Here is a 20,236-nt window from a genome sequence, read left to right as displayed (position 1 = left end):
ATAGATTCCAGTAATTTGACCAAAATTGAGTTAAGAACACTTACCCCGTTGTTTCACTTGAAATTCTCCCGAAAATCTCTTCTCCCCGAGCTCCAAATCGTTAAAAATGGAAAATTTCAAAACTTAAACTCTCTGCCCATCGATTCCTTCTTCGCGAACGCGGAAGATGCCTAGCGTTCGCGAAGCACAAATTTGCGCAGCTGCCAAAAGCTTCTTTGCGATTGCGAAGCTCCACTCACGAACGTGGTGCCTATTTGACCATAAGCTTCGCGAGCGCGGTACCCATTTTGCGAACGCGAAGACTAAACGCGTGGGGTCCCAACTGCCTCTTCTTTCTCTTCGCGAACGCGCCCCCCTTCACGCATTCGCGATGCATCACCTACCCAGTCCTTTGCGAATGCGGTTCCCCTTTTACGAACGCAAAGAACAATTCTTCACCTGCCATCAGCTACCCTTCACGAACACGGAACTCCAATCGCGAACGCGAAGAAGGAATCCAGACACCAGAAATCTGTAACTTCAGCCATCTTCCAAGTCCAAAATTCAATCCGTTAACCATCCAAAACTCACACGACCACGACCTCAACCAAATATACCTACAAGTCCTAAAACATCATACGAACTTAGTCAAAATCTTAAATCATATCAAATAACGTTAAAACCACGAATCATACCCCAATTCAAGCTTAATGAAATTAAGAAATTCCAACTTCTACATTCGATGCCAAAACCTATCAAATCAAGTCCGATTGATCTCAAATTTTGTACACAAGCCATAAATGACATAACACAACTATAAAAATATTTAGAACTGGATTCGGACCCCGATATCAAAAGGTCAACTCTCCAGTCAAACTTCCAAACTTAAATTTCCTATTTTCGCCTTTTCAAGCCTAATTTAGCTACGAACTTCCAAATAATTTTTCGGATATACTCCTAAGATCAAAATCACCATACAGAGCTATTTGAATCATCAAAACTCTATTGCGTGATCGTTTACACATAAGTCAATATCCGGTTAACCTTTTTATTTTAAGTTTTTCATCCTTGAGACTAAGTGTCTCAATTCATTCCGAAACCTCACCAGACCTGAACCAATTACCCCGACAAGTCACATAACAGCTGTAAAGCATAAATTGAGCAGTAAATGGGGGAACGGGACTGTAATACTCAAAACGACCGGCCGAGTCGTTACAAAAATACCGACAAATTCAAACATATTCGAACATAAGCCAAACACAAAAGGTGTACGTGAATATATATATATATATATATATATATATATATATATATATCTGGAGAAACTACATTCTTCTTCTCCAAGTAAACAAGCCAAACAGCTTTTTAATCTTCTCATAAATAACAAGTTAAGCGATTCTAATAGTATAGGATGCTTTTCTAAGAACTTTTACCCATAGAAGAAAAGTAGCTGCATATATATATATATATATATATATATATATATATATATATATATATATATATATATGGCCGGTTTACTAGGTCTTAACTTGAACAAATGGAGTTGTAGCTGCATGTGTTTCACCCGAGATCTTCTCAAAAATAACAAGTTAAGCTATTCTAATAAGCTGCTTTCCTAAGATTTTGCACACTTTTACTCCTAAGAAGAAAAGTAGGAGTAGCTGATTATCAAATTGCCAGTTTAACAAGTTATTAACTTGATCAAATGGACAAACTTGTAGCTGCATGTGTTCACCAAGGAAACTAGCATACCAAAGAGAAAACGAGGAAGCCAAAGAGGAAAATAGCATCTTCCATTGACGATTTCACAAATTAACTCAACTAAAAATACTGTATCAATGCTTTGTGGCCAAAGAAGAAAAACACTATATCGACCTTATTTAACAATATATATTGTATCTCTATCATTGTGTAAGCATATATAAGCAAGGAGTTAGCATCTGGCAGTTAGGATATATGGAGCGGGAATTGAGTAAATTACACCAACGGTTTTCCTTTTGCGATTTGGTGTTTCTCTACAATGAAAATCTTCTTAAAGTAAAGTATGAATATCTGATCAAATTAATTGTCCTACTCCTCAAATAAAAGGGCAAAGCAGAACATTTAGTAGGGGTTACTTCTTTTTTCCCTCTCTCGAAAGAAATCGTAATGAAATTCAAATTATGGATATTAATCATTCAGTACAAATCAATGTACTAAACGATATTAAAGCACCTCAAAATTATTGCAGGAGCTCCAATTTCAAATTATATAATCGTGATCACCCCCAAGTAACAACTTGTGTATCGATTCTAGCTGTGTCATTAGACATGATCAATAGGATCAAGGATATATAAACCTATCAATGGTCATTATATATAGTAGATATATAGGAGTTGCTAAATCCCACTAGTAGTTTCGATATAATCTTTTGCATGGAGAGCAAAATAAGTATATAACATATTGTGGCGAAGTCAGAAATTTTCCCAAGGGTGTTCAAACTTGAAAGAAGTAAAAAAAAAATTTATGACAAAGGATGTTCAATATATGTTATATACCTCTAAAATTTAATATTTTATTTATATATACAGTATAATTTTGTGACGAAAGGTGATCAATTGACCATCCTTACCAGAGAGTAGCTTCGTCCCTAATAACATCATGTCTTATCTCTTTTCATTGTGAAAATGTCCAATTCAATATCGATTTGGGTAAGAAGATCAACAAGATATATATATAGAGTGAACTTAAGCTCTAAACCGAAAAAAAGGAAGAAGGAATATAGGCAGAGAGAGAGAGAGGAAGCAACTTTCAGTATGCAGATAAGCCAATGCCTAGCTCCAATGCTCTTCTAAAACATGCTACCCTATATTTAAGATGTTATACCCTCTACATACCTAAATACGAGTTTTGACAATTCGGATCAACTGATAAAACAAATTAGTATTTCAATGCAAATGTAGCAAAAAATACATTCTTGAACGTGAGGACACAAAGGGACTAGCTAAATCTCCTTGTTATTTTCCTCAGATATTAACAGCTTCATTAGACAATAAAATTGATCGGGAAAAACAAGAACGGATGAAGCACATGAAGGATCCCATCGAAAGAATTGAAAAGAAAAAACAAAAAATAGAATCCTTATTTATTGAAAAATAGAGGAGCGGACGGATAATACACTGTCTAAATTCGTAACATACAAAACCCTAAATATATAGGTAGTGCAGATTTTCAGATAATTAAACATATACGTACACCAAATAACAGTAGTACTCATGATCGCTTACCAGCCTAAGTGAATCTGCTTTACACCATTTGTAATAATCAAAGTGACTTTGGCGTTGGACTACATGAACTTCTTAGTACACGTTGCTGTACAATAATTCCAATATTATAATCTTCATACTCTTGGTAATTTAAGGATCATGGCCTAATCGAAGCTCCAAATCCAAATCATCTTCTGTCCCCTTATTCTTTTCCATAGTTTCTCTTACATGCCCAGCTGCACCAAATTCCAAGCTTAAACTCACACGCCAATCGTCTCCAAACAAATTCAGGCACTGCCGATTATTGTTATTATCTTGCAATCCACTATTATAATCGTCTACCAAGACTGGACCAGTAGTGGATGTAGAAGAATGGGCTGGAAAATATGTCCGGTAACTTAAATGGGCTGCCGCCCCAATATGGTTCTGGATTTGATCATACTTATTGTTGGAGTTGATGATCGAACTCTGACTAATTGGTCTATTTCTAATTCTGTCTTTTCTATGAATATTCATATGGCCACCTAAAGCTTGGGCTGTGTTGAAACCTCTTTTGCAGAAAACACACTCATAAGATCTGCCGACTCCATTTTCTAATTTTGGCTGGTCAACTTCTTGATCATGAGTAGTTGACGAGTTATTCATATTGTAGTCTTGGTTATGAAAAGACTCCATTAAAAAGAGAGAATCTTGGATATGATTATGTTGTTTGGTTTGATCTGATTGACACAAAGGAATGAAATGAATGATGAAAAGATGAGACAATTTAAGGGCTTTCCTATTTTGAAAAAAGTAGGGTAAGTGTGGGGGAGGGTTAGAGAATTAAGTCAGATGTAGTTTTATTACAGGCCGGCCAGTTCTAGATATCTTACTAAATACAAACTATTTCATTTTATTTAGACTAGCGTAGGAATTTTGCTTTTATATATGGCTAGGGATTGTCCTGATTTTTTTACCATATTTGATTTTTCTATCTCTTGAACGAAAGAGCAACATATTTACTATAACTGGGCTTTTCTTTTGCAGAAGAAAATTATAAATCTCACATATTTGGCTAGTTCCTTTTCTTGTAAAAAAAAAATTGAACTTCTATAAATTGAGGATCCTTCCTTCTCATTTAGTAGCATCCACAATGTAGCCATATGGGGTTTGAGAGTCGTGTTTAGGGGAGAACTTTACGGGACAAGTGTTAGTGTGTCACTTGTGTTTTTGTTTTCTCAATATTTTGCACTCTCTTTTATTATAGTGGATTGCTCATCTCCGCCCGTGAACGTAGATCAAATGATCGAACTACGTAATTTGAGTCTCTTTTGGTATATTTCTCTTTTGTTGTCTGATTTATCGTCGTTCATGGTTTGCTTTACTAGTTTCCGCATGACACCTAATTTTTTTGTCCTAACATATATTACTAGTTGTTTAAATCTGTTTATATTATTCAGGGATAAGGCCAGAAAAGTGTTCTTGGGTGTGTGACTGACAGGAGGAAACTTAAACCAAATCTTCTTAATATTCATAATACAACTAGCTATGTTGGTACTAAACAAATCAACCTCGTGTTGTTACTTCCTCATAAGTTCCTCTGACACGTCCCTAATTATATTTAACCCCATTATACTTTGTACCCTGCATCCAACATTAAAATAAATAAACATAATAATGCATCACCTTTAGTAGGAATTACAACAAAAAAAAAGTGTTGAAAACGGATATGTTTGTGATTTTGAGTTCGGATTCTAACACAACGCATTTGATATATTGGGTTCAAAATATATAATTTATATTTATTTAATAAATTTTTTAAACACAAATATACAGCTTAAGCCAAAACTATTAGTTTCAGATGAGCACATAATATGTAGGCTAGATCCATCCTCGGTTAAAACTCTCTATCTTTTGCAACGCAGATAAACTTGAAAATTATAGTAGAGACTACATATATTGGTTTGTAGATGAGCCAGGAATTAATATATGTTGTATATATTTACATAAATTTAGTCGTTACCTAGCTAAAGAAATGTTTGTTTTGAGCTCATAGAGCCGTGGAAAGACAAAGGATGCTTCCTCCATGGCCGTGATAGGATGTAAAATTTAATATTGACCCATCAACAATGCTGTTTTTGTACATTTCTTTTTGTCTGTTCATAAAACATTGAGTTGATTTTTTGCCCTTTAAATTAGGGTTTAATTAATTAATTAAATGGACAACACACATTCACTATCTATATGTGTCATCACTGTCGCCATCATCATGCAATTATATATCACAGCTAGATGTCACCCGCTTTAATTATTTCATCGAAAATTGCGTGTTTCTTTAACTAGGTAGTGACTGCTTCTGAGAAACAAAAATGAAATGCCAAATGTTCTGGTAATGATGATCCAAGCTATGATCTCAGATGCATCAAAATCAAGTTTGATTCTAAATCTATGTGGCATGTGTTGGAAAGAAATAAAAAGAAAATGAGACGCTCGTGTATGTGAACTAAAATTATAATCTATAAAATTATTCAAATATACCATATTTGACGTCCAAGATTTTAGAGACAATTTTGTGAACTACCAGGGAAAAAAAAAAGATTCAGTTTTAGGAAATTCTAATGTTTGGTTGATAAAAAGTGTTTTTCAACTAACCATTTACCATCAAATGGTGGAAAATAACTTCTTTCAAGTCGTTTGCCTTATAACTATCTAAACCATGCTTCAACTAATATTTAGATATAATTATTAGTAATCTTCAGTGTTCAAAATTAAATTTTCAAATAAAAAACTCCCCGATTTGCTAATATTATTTCTAATATTCAATATTATTTTTCCAAAAAATACTTTTTACTCACCATCCGAACATAAAAAAATATCTTTTCGGAAAATATTTTCAGGCATTATAGGCAACTTTACTGGCGAAGCGATTAATAATAATTTCAACTATCTCACTTAGCTTAGTGATGAAAGTTCATCCAAGTTGATGAACTGCAATCTTCTAAATAATCTTGTCTAAATATCTGTTCGACCAAGTGATCTTTTTATTCTTTAATTTTGGCACAAATGATTGGATGGTCGAAATTTAAAAAAATACAATAATAAAAATAATAATAATAATAATAATAATATTTTATCGTTTAGTTTCCATGAAAATGACTTTCCTAATAGCAAACATGTTTTCAGTAATTAAAAAAAAAACTTAAATCGACAATTACATCATGACCTTAATCACTGAATTCTATTTCCATAACAAAGAAACATCCGAAGACCGAAGATGTACACATTTTCTTGCCTCCCCTCCCTCATCCCAAGACCCCAACATCTGAAGATTAATATGGTTGCCGTTGTGCAAGGATAACACGATTATAAAATGATAATTGTGTATAGGGATGGGAGACGGGCGGGGCGGGTTGGATATGAGACGGGTCGAAAATGGGTATTGTAAAAATAAATTATCCGATCCAACCCATATTTTATACGGATAAAAAATGGGTTAACCGAAAGATAATATGGATATCCATATTATCCATGACTTATTGAATATGATCACTTTTGGGAGAATTCCTGGTCTCCAAAACTTGAGGAACCCCAATTTGAAGCTTTACAAATGTACAAGTTAAATCCATTAGTTATCCATTTTTTTTAAATGGATAATATGATTCTTTTCCATATCCAGCCCGTTTTAAAAACGTTTTTTATCCGATCCATTTTTTAATGTATAATATGGGTGATAACGGCATTCTTTTATCCATTTTGCCACCACTAATTGTATATATGAAAACATGTATTATATATTTATTAATCAAATTTGTGTAAATATAGGTGCGAATACATTTTAACCGACGCCAACTTACCCCAGATTTGCATAGTTAAAAACTGTCCTCAGTTTAGGAGATTTAGAGGTGTTAATTGTTGCTAAATGCACATCACTGATCATGGGTTTCCCTAACTTTTAATTCCATTTAGAGATAATTAAATAGAAGGAAAGCTAATCTAGAAGAAGACTAGGAGTCTTGTTTGGATACATATTTTTCCATATTTTATAATTTTGTTTCTCCTTTTTCCATAGACTTGGTTGCATGCATATGGCATTATCTTAACAGAAAGCTTGTGTTATATATAAAGACTATTTCTTGGTCTTAGGTCCTCCTTTGAATAATGGCAGTATATGCTCCTATCTCAGACTCTTAATCACTTGCAGGCCTGGATTATTTATAAAGACTTGTATACATTGGAGTATTAAATATTAGGCAAGTGCCCTTACATAATTCTAAAATTCATCACATCTTTTTGGGTAATGCATAAAGTTTTGTTGGAAAATCTGTTATAGGACTCATTATCAGAATATCTACCTTAATTTGAACGAGTAATTCCGAGCACTTTTCATTTTTTTTTTTTTTTTTTTTGCCTAATCAATGGCGCACAATTTTACATACTTTTCATTTTATTCTCTATTAAATTTCTCACCCCCTTTGCTCTCACTAATCCTAATAAGTGTTTTAAAAGGCGCGGGCGTAAGGCGCGGCATTTTAAATATGTCTCAGTGGGGCGTAAGCCCCGAGGCGCGGGGCGTAAGCCCCATAGGTATTTAATTTTTAATATTTTATAAAATAATATAATGACAATTAATATTTATAAACAGGTAAAATTGCATAAAAATTGAAGAAAACTATATATATGTGTGCTCCATCCCCACAAAAAAACTAATCAAAATAATCTATTATACGTTACTTACAAGCACAGGTAATTTGAGTCTAAAAGAATAAAGTTTTCTATATGGAGGAACAAAAAGGATGATTAATCTGTAATTTGAACTTTGAATTTGCTGCTATGAAGAAAAATGTAGTTCTCTTTGTATTTGTAAAAAAAAATAATATTCGTTACTTTTGGGAGATATTAGCAGACTAGCGGACAAGATAAAAATTTGGGAAAATCATGAATTAGGGCTTAAATCAATAAAAAGGGTCTTCACTTTTAAATTTAATACTTTTGAGTTCCTTTTTAAACCTTTTGAGTAATTACCAAACTCACTTTTGAGAATTTGGGTATTATATGATGGACTAATTCAACAAATTTTGTTTTAATTTGAAAAAGTCTCTAGGGCTTACTCCTTACTAATAAAAGCGTCCCGAATGCCCGGGCGTACGCCCCGAATGCCCGGACGTACGCCTCTTGAGACTTTCTCCCCACACCATCGCCCCGGGGCATTTTTGGTACGCCTCGCCCCGGAGCTCGCCCCATAAACGCCTTTTAAAACAGAGATCCTAATTATACGACCTTTTTTCAATTTAATTTTGTAACCACCATTTAAGTATAAACACCAAAATATTAGAAAGAAAACACTTTTAATTACTTATTTAAAATTTGACGGGATTTACAAGTTAAATTAAAGAAAAAGAAGCTATGCATATGATTAATCTACCTCTTATTCTAAACGTTTAATTTTTAATTAGTTACACAACTAAATTTCTCCGAAAAATGTTGCCAAACAGCCATGACTCGTTTTTCTCCTTGACTTTGAGGAGGCAAAAAGGATTGAAGTGGTTCAAAAGAATGAGAAGACAAAACGCAAAAACATAAACGAAAGGGGCTGTGTTCCTGTCATCCCTTTATTTGTCTCTCAAAAGAATGTAACGTTCATCGAAAAAAACATATTTTGTTATTAAAAACGATTTTGATTTTATACAAGAGACAAAACTAAAATCAATCCTCTCATAACAAACCAAAATTTAAACATTCAATAAGAAACAAAATAAGAAATTTATTTTCTTTAAGGGTATCGTACAAGGATTTATCTTTTGACAAAGTCTTGGCTACCAGCTCAGGTGGGGATTTGTCAGAACATAAAATCAAAAAGATTATGTGAAGACAATGAGAAGATTTAGGGAAAATGTCGCGGTCGATAACAACGTTACTGATCTTAACTACTACTGCACTCAACCAATTCATCCGTCATTTAGTACACTCAACGTTTTCAAAGCTTATTCTTTAGCTTTCTTTTGCCTTCGCTACCTAAGCCATTTCCTCCTGCTGTAAAGTTAATTCATTTATGATGTGGCTGTATATGATCATAGGGATTTATTATTAGTTACAATTACAAGATTTGACCTATATATCTAAGAAACATTTTACGTATTTTAACATGTTATAGCAGGCCGATAATCAGTTTTATTAGAATTTAACTTTTATTTACCGACAATATAAATTTTATTTTATATATCAAGTCATATAAAAGATAACTACAAATAACACATCCATATAGATAAGAATGAAAATACTTCAAGTTGGGCAAGTAAATCTTATATTATTCCCTTCGTATACCGTTATCTTCTTGTTTTTTCTCTTCGCTAAGCCAAAAGTCAATAACATAATTTTTGCTCAAAAACAGTCTAATAAAGCCATTAGTCGAAGATTGAGTAGCGGTAACTCTCTGTTTAATTTGTAGTACTCATATTACCGTAGAAATTGGGTTCAAACTTTTCCTAGTCCCAATTCTCATCATTGGACTCAAGATGGAGTGTGGTTCGTTCTAGAAATTAAATCCCAAATGCCCGCTCGCCCGGTATTTAAGACCTCTGTGATTCCAAGATTGTTTTGATGTATTGAGAAAACAAGGCCTAACTTTCCTTTGTTTTCTATTTCTGAGTGCAAGATTTGATACTTACTGGACTATATTCTTCCTTTCTCGGCTCAAGCAGACATTCCCGCCCTAAGAAGATGTAAATATAAAAAAGGGTGTTGGGAAAATAATATCCCACCCACAAATAATATCCACGATAAATAACAATAACACAAGAGAGTAACAAAGACACCAAATCTTTTAACGGGGTAAAATACAATACCCGAGGGGAGCAATATTACCACTATAATATTACAACTTTAGTAGTGCCAAAGGCTACTATAACTTCGAAAGAACTAACACTCTGTATTTTAAATACATCACAACAATATTACTCACACTCACTATTTATCTCACATGCTACGATCTGTGGATTACTTTCTCTAACTTCATTACTTTTCTCTGTTTTTTTGGTGTATTTGAAGAGTGAGATAACTCCTCCTTTTATAGGAGAAAAATACATAGCCTCCAAGAATGCTACAGGAGATGTATTAATCTTCTCCACTTATTTCCAAACTTTGGCTCCAAAAAAGAGTTGTCAGCCAAGTTTTATTTTATAGGCACATGCCTATTTTGATGGGATGGACCCCACAATCTCTCTCTTAATTTTAATTTTTCTTTTTCATTCCAAGTCTTGATCTCGATCTTTGAAAATCTTCAAACGTGAGAGACTTTATAAAGATATCCGCAACTTGATCATGAGACTTAACATATTTGAGCCCGACTTTCTTTTTGGCAATGCATTCTCTAATAAAGTGATACCTTGTATCGATATGCTTGCTTCGATCATGATACACTGGATTCTTTGCGAGTGCTTATGCGAATTTGTTGTCAATACATATCTTCGTAGCTTCAATCTGCTATAAATTGAGCTCCTTCAATAATCTTCTCAGCCAAATAGCATGACATGTACAGGATGTTGCTGCTACATATTCAGCTTCACAAGTCGAGAGAGTAACAATTTATTATTTCTTTGAACTCCAAGAAATAACAGAATTACCCAAGAAAAATACAAAACCAGTTATGCTTTTTCTATCATCAATATCTCCCGCATAATCACTATCACAAAATCCCACAAGGTTGAAATCACTAGAAGCAGAGTAAAATAGCCCAAAATCAATCATACCTTTTAGGTAACGAAGAATTTTTCTAGCGACTTTCAAGTGAGTGGAGTTAGGAGCTTCCATGAAGCGACTTACTACTCCCACTACAAAGAGTATATCTGGCCTGCTACAAGTCAAGTACCTCAAACTTCCCACAAGACTTTTGAAAAATGTGGGATCCACTTTTTCTCCTTTATCAAACTTGGACAATTTTGTCCCACTCTCTATCGGCGTGTTCACACGGTTGCAATCGAGCATATTAAACTTTTTCAATATCTATTTTGTATAGATTTCTTGAGAGAAAAAAATTCCATCCTCTATCTGCTTCACTTCTAGGCCCAAGTAGTATGACATGAGCCCTACGTCCGTCATCTCGAACTCACGGGATATATTTTTCTCAAAAGCTTCAAACAAACTTGGGTTATTACCCGTAAAAATAAGATCATCAACATAAAGACAAACAAGCAAGATATCTCCATTAGTATGAACTTTAAGGTAAAGAGCATATTCATGGAGACAACGAGTAAATTCATTGTCTTGAAAATACTTGTCGATGCAACTATTCCATGCTCGTGGGGCTTACTTTAATCCATATAAAGCTTTCTTCAACCGCAAGACTTTATCTTCATGGTTTTTGATCACAAAACCCAATGGTTTTTCAACGTAGACTTCTTCTTCAAAATAGACATTAAAAAAGGCTGACTTGATGTCTTGTTGATGGATCTTCCACTTCATTTGCGCCGCCAAAGAGACGAGCAAACTAATTGTCTCCATTCGGGCAACATGTGCATAAACTTCTTCATAGTCAATGCCTTTCCTTTGCTTGTAGCCTTTAGCCACAAGTCGTGCTTTGTATCTCTACACTTCTCCATCAACATTCTTCTTTGTCTTGTATACCCATTTCACTCCAATTGCTCGTTGTCCCTTGGGAAGAGTTTTTAACTCCCAAGTGATATTCTTCTCTATTGACTCGATATCCTCCTCCATGGCTTGTCTCCACCTTTTGTCTGTAATAGCTTTATCAAAGTTCATTGGTTCACTATCGGCAAAGAGACAACATAAAAATCAAAATTAGTAACTTCTTCTGTGTCCTCATAGAGCTCTTGAATACTCCTCATCTTTTGTGGCTGTTCATTTGAACTTTCTTGAGAAGAAAGAGATGCAACATTGGTTGGAGAAGGAGGTAGAGTTGTATCCTGCACATGTTCCACGGTCTTTGGCTCTTCTTCATCACCAAAGTATGGAAGAAAATCATATGAAGTTTCTTCTTGAGCTTCCTAATTCCATGCCAATTCTTCATCAAATTCAACATCGCGACTTACCACCACTTTGCCGCTACTTGGGTTGTATAACTTGTAGCCTTTTGAACTCGTATCATAGCCAACAAACACATGCTTGACACTTCGATCGTCAAGCTTCGCTGTCCCTTGCTATGGCACATGAGAATAAGCTATGCTCCCAAAGATTCTCAAGTGCTTAACACTTGGCTTTCTTTCACTCCATGCTTCTTGAGGGGTTTCATCTCTAACACTTCTTGTTGGAGACATGTTGTTCAAATAAATTGTACAAGAAGCAGCTTTGGTCCAAAATTTCTTGGGCATACTTTTAGCTTTCAACATACATCTAGCAATATTAAGAATCGTTCGATTCTTTCTCTCTGCAACTCGGTTTTGTTGGGTAAATAAGGCACCGTTAGAGGGCGACGAATTTCATGAGACTGACAAAAGTCATTAAATTATTTTGAAGTAAATTCGCCTCCTCTATCGGATCTTAAAGCTTTTATTTCATAGCCACTTTCTTTTTCCACAAATATTTTGACATTTTTAAAAGCAACAAAAACTTCAAATTTTTTGTTCAAAAAATAAACCCAAGTCTTTCTGCTAAAGTCATCAATGAAAAGCAAAAAGTATTTACTTTTACCAAAGGAAGATGGATTGATTGGTCCACACACATTAGTGTGAATAAACTGGAGCCGGTTTGGTTGATCTTGACATGGACTCCTTTGGAAAACTCCTCCTTACATATTTTCCAAGAAGACAAGCTTTACATAATTAATTGAGATGGTTGATTGATGGTATCCCATGCACCATATTCTTTTCTCCCATTGATTTGAGCGCTTCAAAATTCAAGTGCCTAAATCACATGTGCCAATACCATGATTCATCTTGCACATTATCCTTCAAGCACTTTGTATCAATTGTCTTAAGATTTAGAGAAAATAATCTATTCTTTGCCGTATGTACTTTAACAATTAGAATTTCACTTGAATCTCTAAGCCAAAGATGCATATTTTTCATGTGGATGTCATATTTCTTTTCAAGAAGTTGGCCCAAATCCAAAATATTAGTTTTTAATTTTGGGACATAATAAACATCTTGAATTAACTTGTGGTCGCCATTTTTATAGGAGATCAGAATCGTACCTATCTCTTTGATTTGAATCTTTGAGGTATCTCCAAAGAACACATTACCTCTCATCATTTTATTGATCTCCACAAACTTCTCTTTACATCCACGCATATGATTGCTTGCTCTATTGTCCAAATACCACGAGCTACAATCATCCCTGCCTTCTTCCTTGAGTGCCAGCAACAACGTTGACTCATTTTCTTCTTTCTTGTTGTCAACAAGGTTAGATTTTTCTTCAACATTGCTACGATATTTCCATGAGTAATGGCCAAATTTATGACAATTATAACACTCAATTTTTGATTTGTCATTCCTTTGTCCATTATTTTGTTGGTGGTAGCCATGTCCTCTTCCTTCTCTTTGTCCATGACCACAACCTCTGAATGTTTCGTGGATTTTAACTTTATTGTTGAAGTTTTTACCATTACTTTTTCCTCTTCTATGACCGCCACGGCCTCGTCCCCGTCCATTCCCTCGATATATTTTTTCATCTCCATAATCCTTGAAGGATGCCTGAGTTTTAAGAAGTTGCTCCAATGACACTTCTTGTCTCCTTTTGATTTTTTTTCGTGGGCCTGTAAAGAACCCTCCAACTGCTCTACCATCATAGAGTCTAAATCTTTAGACTATTCAATAGTACACACCACAAAATCGAATTTAGGTGTTAAAGTGCGAAGGATCTTTTCTACCACACAAATATCTTCTATGTCCTCCCCGTATCTTCTTAATTGATTCACAATAGCCTTTACTTTTGAACAATAATCCAAAATGCATTCGGATTCTTTCATTTTTAAAAATTCAAAATCAGCTCTTAGAGTTTGAATTTTACCTTTCTCACCTTGTCAACTCCTTGGAGGGAATTTTGTAAATTCTCCCAAGCTTTCTTTGAGGTGGTACCATCTGCCACCTTCTCAAACATGACATCATCCAAACATTGGTGGATGAGCGCGAGGGCTTGTTGATCCTTCTTATTTGTCTTTGCCAAGACATTCTTTTTATTTTGAGGTAGAGCTTCCTCATTATCGGGTTTTGCATAACCTCTGTCTACGATTTCTCCTAGATCTTGGGAGCCAAGAATGGCTTTTATGCATAGACACCATTTCTCATAATTATATTTTATGAGACGGGGGTACTCAAAAGACATCGGACCATTATTTTCTAAATACTTCACAATAATATTACTCACATGCTACGATATGCGGATTACTTTCTCTAACTTCTATTACTTCTCTCTATTTCTTTTGGTGTGTTTGAAGAATTGAGAGAGATCCTCCTTTTATAGGAGAAAAATACGTAGCCTCCAAGAATGCTACAGGAGATGTATTAATCTCCTCCACTTATTTCCAAACTTTGGCTCCAAAAAAGAGTTGTTACTTTCCGTAGCTACTAATTGCTTTCCATTGGATGTATGTCGCTGTATTCAATTCAGTTGTATACAATGTATTAAATTTGGATGTATTCGTTCTTATATAATATTTTATATTGTATACAATTTCACAATATTGAATTCATTTGTATGTATTCAATTCGGCTATATTCATTCTTAACTATATATTTTACATTATATTCAATTTCATTATATTCAATTCGATTGCATTCAAACAACAAAAACTCACAAAAATAGTGATATTTGGCTATATTCAATACACTGTATTCATTCGTAGTTGCTTTTACACTGTATTTAATTCACTATATTTAATTTGGATGTATTCAAACAATAACATTTCAGAAAATACAGGGATCTGCCACAAAAAATAAACTATATTTGCATTAAAATATACAAAATACACTTAAATTTGAGTGTATTTGTACAGAATATAATGTATTTGTATCATTGTATGTGACTCAATAGTTAATAGCAAAGAAGAGAAGAAAGTTAGCCGAATTTGAAGTCTTCCGGCCAAGCAAAACACTGTATATATTATATTAAAACTAAAATATGGAGACAAACAGATCTGAGAATACACCCCCGGAGTTGATTTTGTTCTTTCCACCCACTTTTGAATGACTCATGGAGTGAAGGCACTAACTACTGATTTCTTTGTTTGTTAGGGGTGTGTTTCTATATTCAAGATCTAATATTTGAGGTAATTTGTAAAATTAGTTCTTAGTTTTGGTAATTTCATTTCTGGTGCTTCCTTTTGAGATGGTTTGTTATGTACTCATTATTCGCTCTCATTGTTGAAAGAATTTCTTATTCTGTTATCTATGTAGTTAATTTTTTTTAACTAAAGTTAAAAATTGTGGAGGGTACTTTTGTAAACACCCAATTTTTAAAAGATTATGCAATGCTTTAATACACCAAACCAAATAGTGGATAAAAAATAATCTCAGCATAACTAATGCCAGCATTACTAATACACTCTATTCAGCCTTAGTCTTATACCTCCTACCAAATGATCCCTAAAAATGACCCGGCCGGTTATTTTGAGAGTTGTATCTCCGTTCCTCCATTTATTACTCATTTTATTCTTTATAGTTGTTACGTGACTCGCTGGGGTAGTCGGTTCGATTTTGGAGAGATTTCGGAATGAATTGAGACACTTAGTCTCAAGGTTGGAAGCTTAAGTTGAAAAAGTTGACTGAATATTGACTTATATGTAAACAACTCCGGAATAGAGTTTTGATGATTCCGTTAGTTCCGTTAGGTAATTTTGGACTTAGGAACGTGTTCGGATAGTGGTTTGGAGGTCCGTAGTTCAATTAGGCTTGAAATGGCAAAAAGTGGAAATTCGGAAGTTTGACACAGAGTGGACTTTCTGGTTACCGAGCTTGGATTGGAGTTTTGGGAGTTAGAATAGGTCTGTGGTGTCATTTGAGACTTGTGTGTAAAATTTAGGGTTAATCGGACGCGATTTGATAGGTTTCGGCATCGTTTGTAGAAGTTGGAATTTCCTTAGTTTCAATAGGATTGAATTGGGGTGCGATTCGTATTTTTAATGTTGTTTGAGGTGATTTGAGGGATCGATTAAGTTCGGATCATGTTTTAGGACTTGTTGGTATGTTTGGTTGAGGTCCCCGGGGCCTCGGGTTGATTTCGGATGGTTAACGGATCATAAATGAGACTTAGTGCATTGCTGAAGCTGGGCGTTTTTTGGTGCGATCGCACCTGCGAGGGTTGGCCGCAGGTGTGGCTGGAGTGGCGCAAAAGCGAGGTTGGCTTGAGCTGAGGGATTTCTGCAGGTGCGAAGGATTTGTCCGCACCTGCGAGGTCGCAGATGTGGAGAGGCGTCGCAGGTGCGCGTATGAGAGAGGAAGCCTGGAAGCTCAGGTGCGGAAGTAAATCCACAGGTGCGGATGCACATCTGCGCATGAGAGACCATAGAAGCGGAGGTAGGTTGGGGGTCCAAATTCACAGAAGCGAAGGAATCTGTAGAAGCGGGACCGCAGATGCGGTCAAGTGAGAGCAGGTGCGAGACCCCTGGACAGAACTTTAAATTCAAGGGTTCGCAATTTTTCTTCATTTTGAAAATTTCAAGCTCGGGATTGGGCGATTTTTGAGAGGCTTTTCAAGGGGTTTCTTGAGGTAAGTTACTTGTATTCATTTTTAATCAATAATCGTGTTTCCCTATTGGATTTCCCACCTAGTTTGTGTGTATTTAAGGTAGAATTTAGGAGGCTAGGAATTTGGAGAGTTTGATTTGGGGATTTGGGTGACGATTTGATGTCGGATTTTGGTAAATTTTGGTATGGTTGGATGGCTTTTGGGTTTTGTGACTTTTATCGGATTTAGAGACGTGGGCCCGGGGGTGGGGGGGGGGGGCTTTTGAGTCGACTTTTACTTTTGATTAATAACTTACTATTTTCTTATGGAATTGATTCCTTTAGCTTTTGAGGCATTTGGATGCCGGTTCGCGAGGCAAGGGTGTGTTGGAGTAGGGATTTGCACAGATTGAGGTAAGTAACAGTTCTAAATTTGGTTATGAGAGTATGGAACCCCGTATTATGTGTCATGTAATTTGATTTTGAGGTGACGCACATGCTAGGTGACAGGCATGTGGGCATGCACCGTAAGAATGGTGACTTGGTCAATTCCTAGGAACTGTGTAGTTGAATAATCTGTTGTTATTCTTATATTCTTCATGTGTTATAGAAATTGAACTGCAAACCATGTTAAAAATCACGTTTAGACTATGTGTTGGCACTGTAGGGACCCACAGAGGTCGTGTACATGTTGAATTATCTGCTAAATTGTTGTTCTGTATCAGTCACAATTTTACTTGCATATTACATCTCAGTCTCTATTGTTCATTAGTAATACATTATATCATTATTGTTTGGGATAATTATCAATATTTCTGAGATCCCGAGAGACTGGAAAGGTTGATGACTGAGTGAGGCCAAGGGCCTGATGGTGAGGATATTTATGGGATCGGGCTGCACGCTGCAATATGTTTTATTAATTTATACCATGATTGGGTTGTTATAGTGCTTGGGCTGAAGGAGTTCCTCTGGAGTCTGTACACACCACTAGTGAGCGTAGGTACCTACTGAGTGCGAGTGCCGAGCGATTGGGAGGAGTGAGATATTGTGAGGAATGAGTGACTGTGAGGTTGGGGTGCATGGGAGGACTGGGTGACTGTTGCTCTGAGATTTTGCACTTGAATTCATTACTGTTGTACTTAAACTGGAATATATCATTGTCATTTAATTTCTAAGAGATGTTATATCCCGTTTCAATTGAACTTTACATGAATTAACCGTTTTGGCCTTAATTGTCGAATTTGAAAGCATGCCTATCCTTCTATGTTGTAATTTCTGTAATTGATCTATATCCGTGAAGCTCGTCACTACTTTCAGACCATTATTTAGTCTTGTTACTTATTGAGTTGGTTGTATTCACGCTGCATCTTGCACTTCGTGTGCAGATCCAGTTACTTCTGGTCACAGTGGGTGTTGATTATCCGCGCTGCATGATTGTTTGGAGATTTCAAAATAGCTGCCCGGCATTTTTGTAGAACTTGACTCTCCTTCCCTTTCTTTTAGTTTTATGTATTTATTTCCAATTTTTCATCGACATTATTCTCAGACCTGTGTTATTTAGATGCTCATGTACTCAGTGACACCCTGATTTGGGAACTTCCGTGTCGAGTTTTGATTTTTATCCAGTTTATGAGATCTTTAGTTATTTAAACTGTTTAGCTCATTTTCGTTTAAAAGTGTTGGATTAGTTTGAAATGTCGGCTTGTCTAGTATCACGTTAGGCACCATCACGACAAGCTAGTTTTGGGTCGTGACAAGTTGGTATCAGAGCCTAGGTTACATAGGTCTCATGAGTCATGAGAAGGTTTAGTAGAGTCTTGCGGATCGGTACGGAGACGTCTGTACTTATCTTCGAGAGGCTGCCGAACCCTTAAAAAATGTCACATTCTTGTATTCTTGTCGTGCTGACTTGTTGATTCCGGTAACTAAACTTCTGTATTCTATTCTCTCATAGATGGTGAGAACACGTACTACCGGACAAGACTGACAGTCACCGGTACCACCAGCTAGGGCCACGAGGGGCCGAGGTCGTGGTAGTGGCTGCGGTAAGGGAAGAGGTGCAACTCGTACATCACTTGCAGATCCACCGGTAGTGGCCACGGTAAGGGAAGAGCTCAGGCACCAGTTGTGTCACAATCCAGGCCTTCAGGAGGCTTTGGCTCAGATTTTGACGGTGTGCACCAGCCTTGCTCAGGTGATCTCTGTTCCGGCCGTAGCAACCACTTCTTAGGCCGGGGGAGGTACTCAGCCTCCCGTTACCCGTAAACCAGAGCAGGTGATGCAGGAACTTCAGATACCGGGGGTACTACTAGCCCAACCGGTTGCAGTTGCTCAGGCCCAGGTGGGTCCCGTTATGACTGTTGATGAGCAGAGGAGACTAGAGAGATTTGGGAGGCTCCAGCCTCCAGCATTCAGTAGGGCCGAGTCTGAGGATTCCCAGGACTTTTTGGACAGGTGCTAGTGAGGTCTCATTTACTACTTTTCAGTTTACTGTGGCTGCCTTCAGATGGTGGGAGGCTTACTAGAGGTGCAGGACAGTCGATGCAGCACCACTTACATGGTGTATGTTCTCCGTTCTCTTCTTGGAGAAGTTCGTGCCATAGTCTCGCAGGGAGGAGTTGCGCAGACAGTTTGAGCAGCTACGTCAAGATGGCATGTTTGTGACTCAGTACGAGATGAGATTTTCTGAGTTGGCCCGTCACGCAGTTTGGTTGATCTCCACGGATAGGGAGAGGATTAGGAGGTTCATTGATGGCCTCACATATCAGTTGCGGTTGCTTATGACTCGGGAGAGGGTATCTGGTGCTACTTTTGACGAGGTGGTCGATATTGCTCGGCAGATAGAGATGGCCCGTAGTCAGGAGCGTGAGGAGAGGGAGACCAAGAGGCCTCGAGGTTCCGGTGATTCCAGTGGTGTTCCTTCTGGAGGGCAGTCCTACCACGACAGGGGTCGTCCTTATAGGCCCGTTTAGATGGCTCGTCCAGCTCACCATGGTGCATCATCCAGCCATGGTTCATACAATACTCGTCAGAGTCAGTCATCTCTCAGTACCCTTCCAGCTCATAGTTCGTCCCGTGCTCCATCAGTTCAGGGTTCACTATGCCAGGCCCTTCTAGCAGGTACTCGGGGCCCAATTCAGTCCCCACCACCACCACTTCTGGGGAGTTGCTTCAAGTGCGGGGAGTTTGGGCATATGTGGAGACAATGTCCTCATCGCCCGAGAGGTCCAGTGCAACAGAGGAGTCAGGCTGCAACTTTCGCACCAGTTAATTCATCACCCGCTCAAACTAGCCCATCAATAATATTGAATGAGTTACAAAATATTTTTTATCAATATTGCCGCCTCTATCTTCAAACTGACATTTTTTCCTTTTCCTTCAAAATCAGCTCTATTATAAATTTAGCTACAGTAGAAT

General features: G+C 36.6%; 1 protein-coding gene across 1 annotated transcript; it reads right to left on the bottom strand.

Annotated features, from left to right (window-relative positions):
* Positions 1-3,377: 3,377 nt before the first annotated feature.
* LOC104116119 (transcriptional regulator SUPERMAN-like) lies at positions 3,378-3,872 on the bottom strand. The gene has a single exon (XM_009626913.1). The coding sequence runs from the start codon at positions 3,870-3,872 to the stop codon at positions 3,378-3,380; it is 495 nt and encodes a 164-aa protein (XP_009625208.1).
* Between the last annotated feature and the right edge of the window lie 16,364 nt (positions 3,873-20,236).

This window comes from Nicotiana tomentosiformis, chromosome 1, assembly GCF_000390325.3.
Source record: "Nicotiana tomentosiformis chromosome 1, ASM39032v3, whole genome shotgun sequence".
NCBI lineage: Eukaryota > Viridiplantae > Streptophyta > Magnoliopsida > Solanales > Solanaceae > Nicotiana > Nicotiana tomentosiformis.
This window is presented reverse-complemented; position numbering and strand designations above follow the sequence as displayed.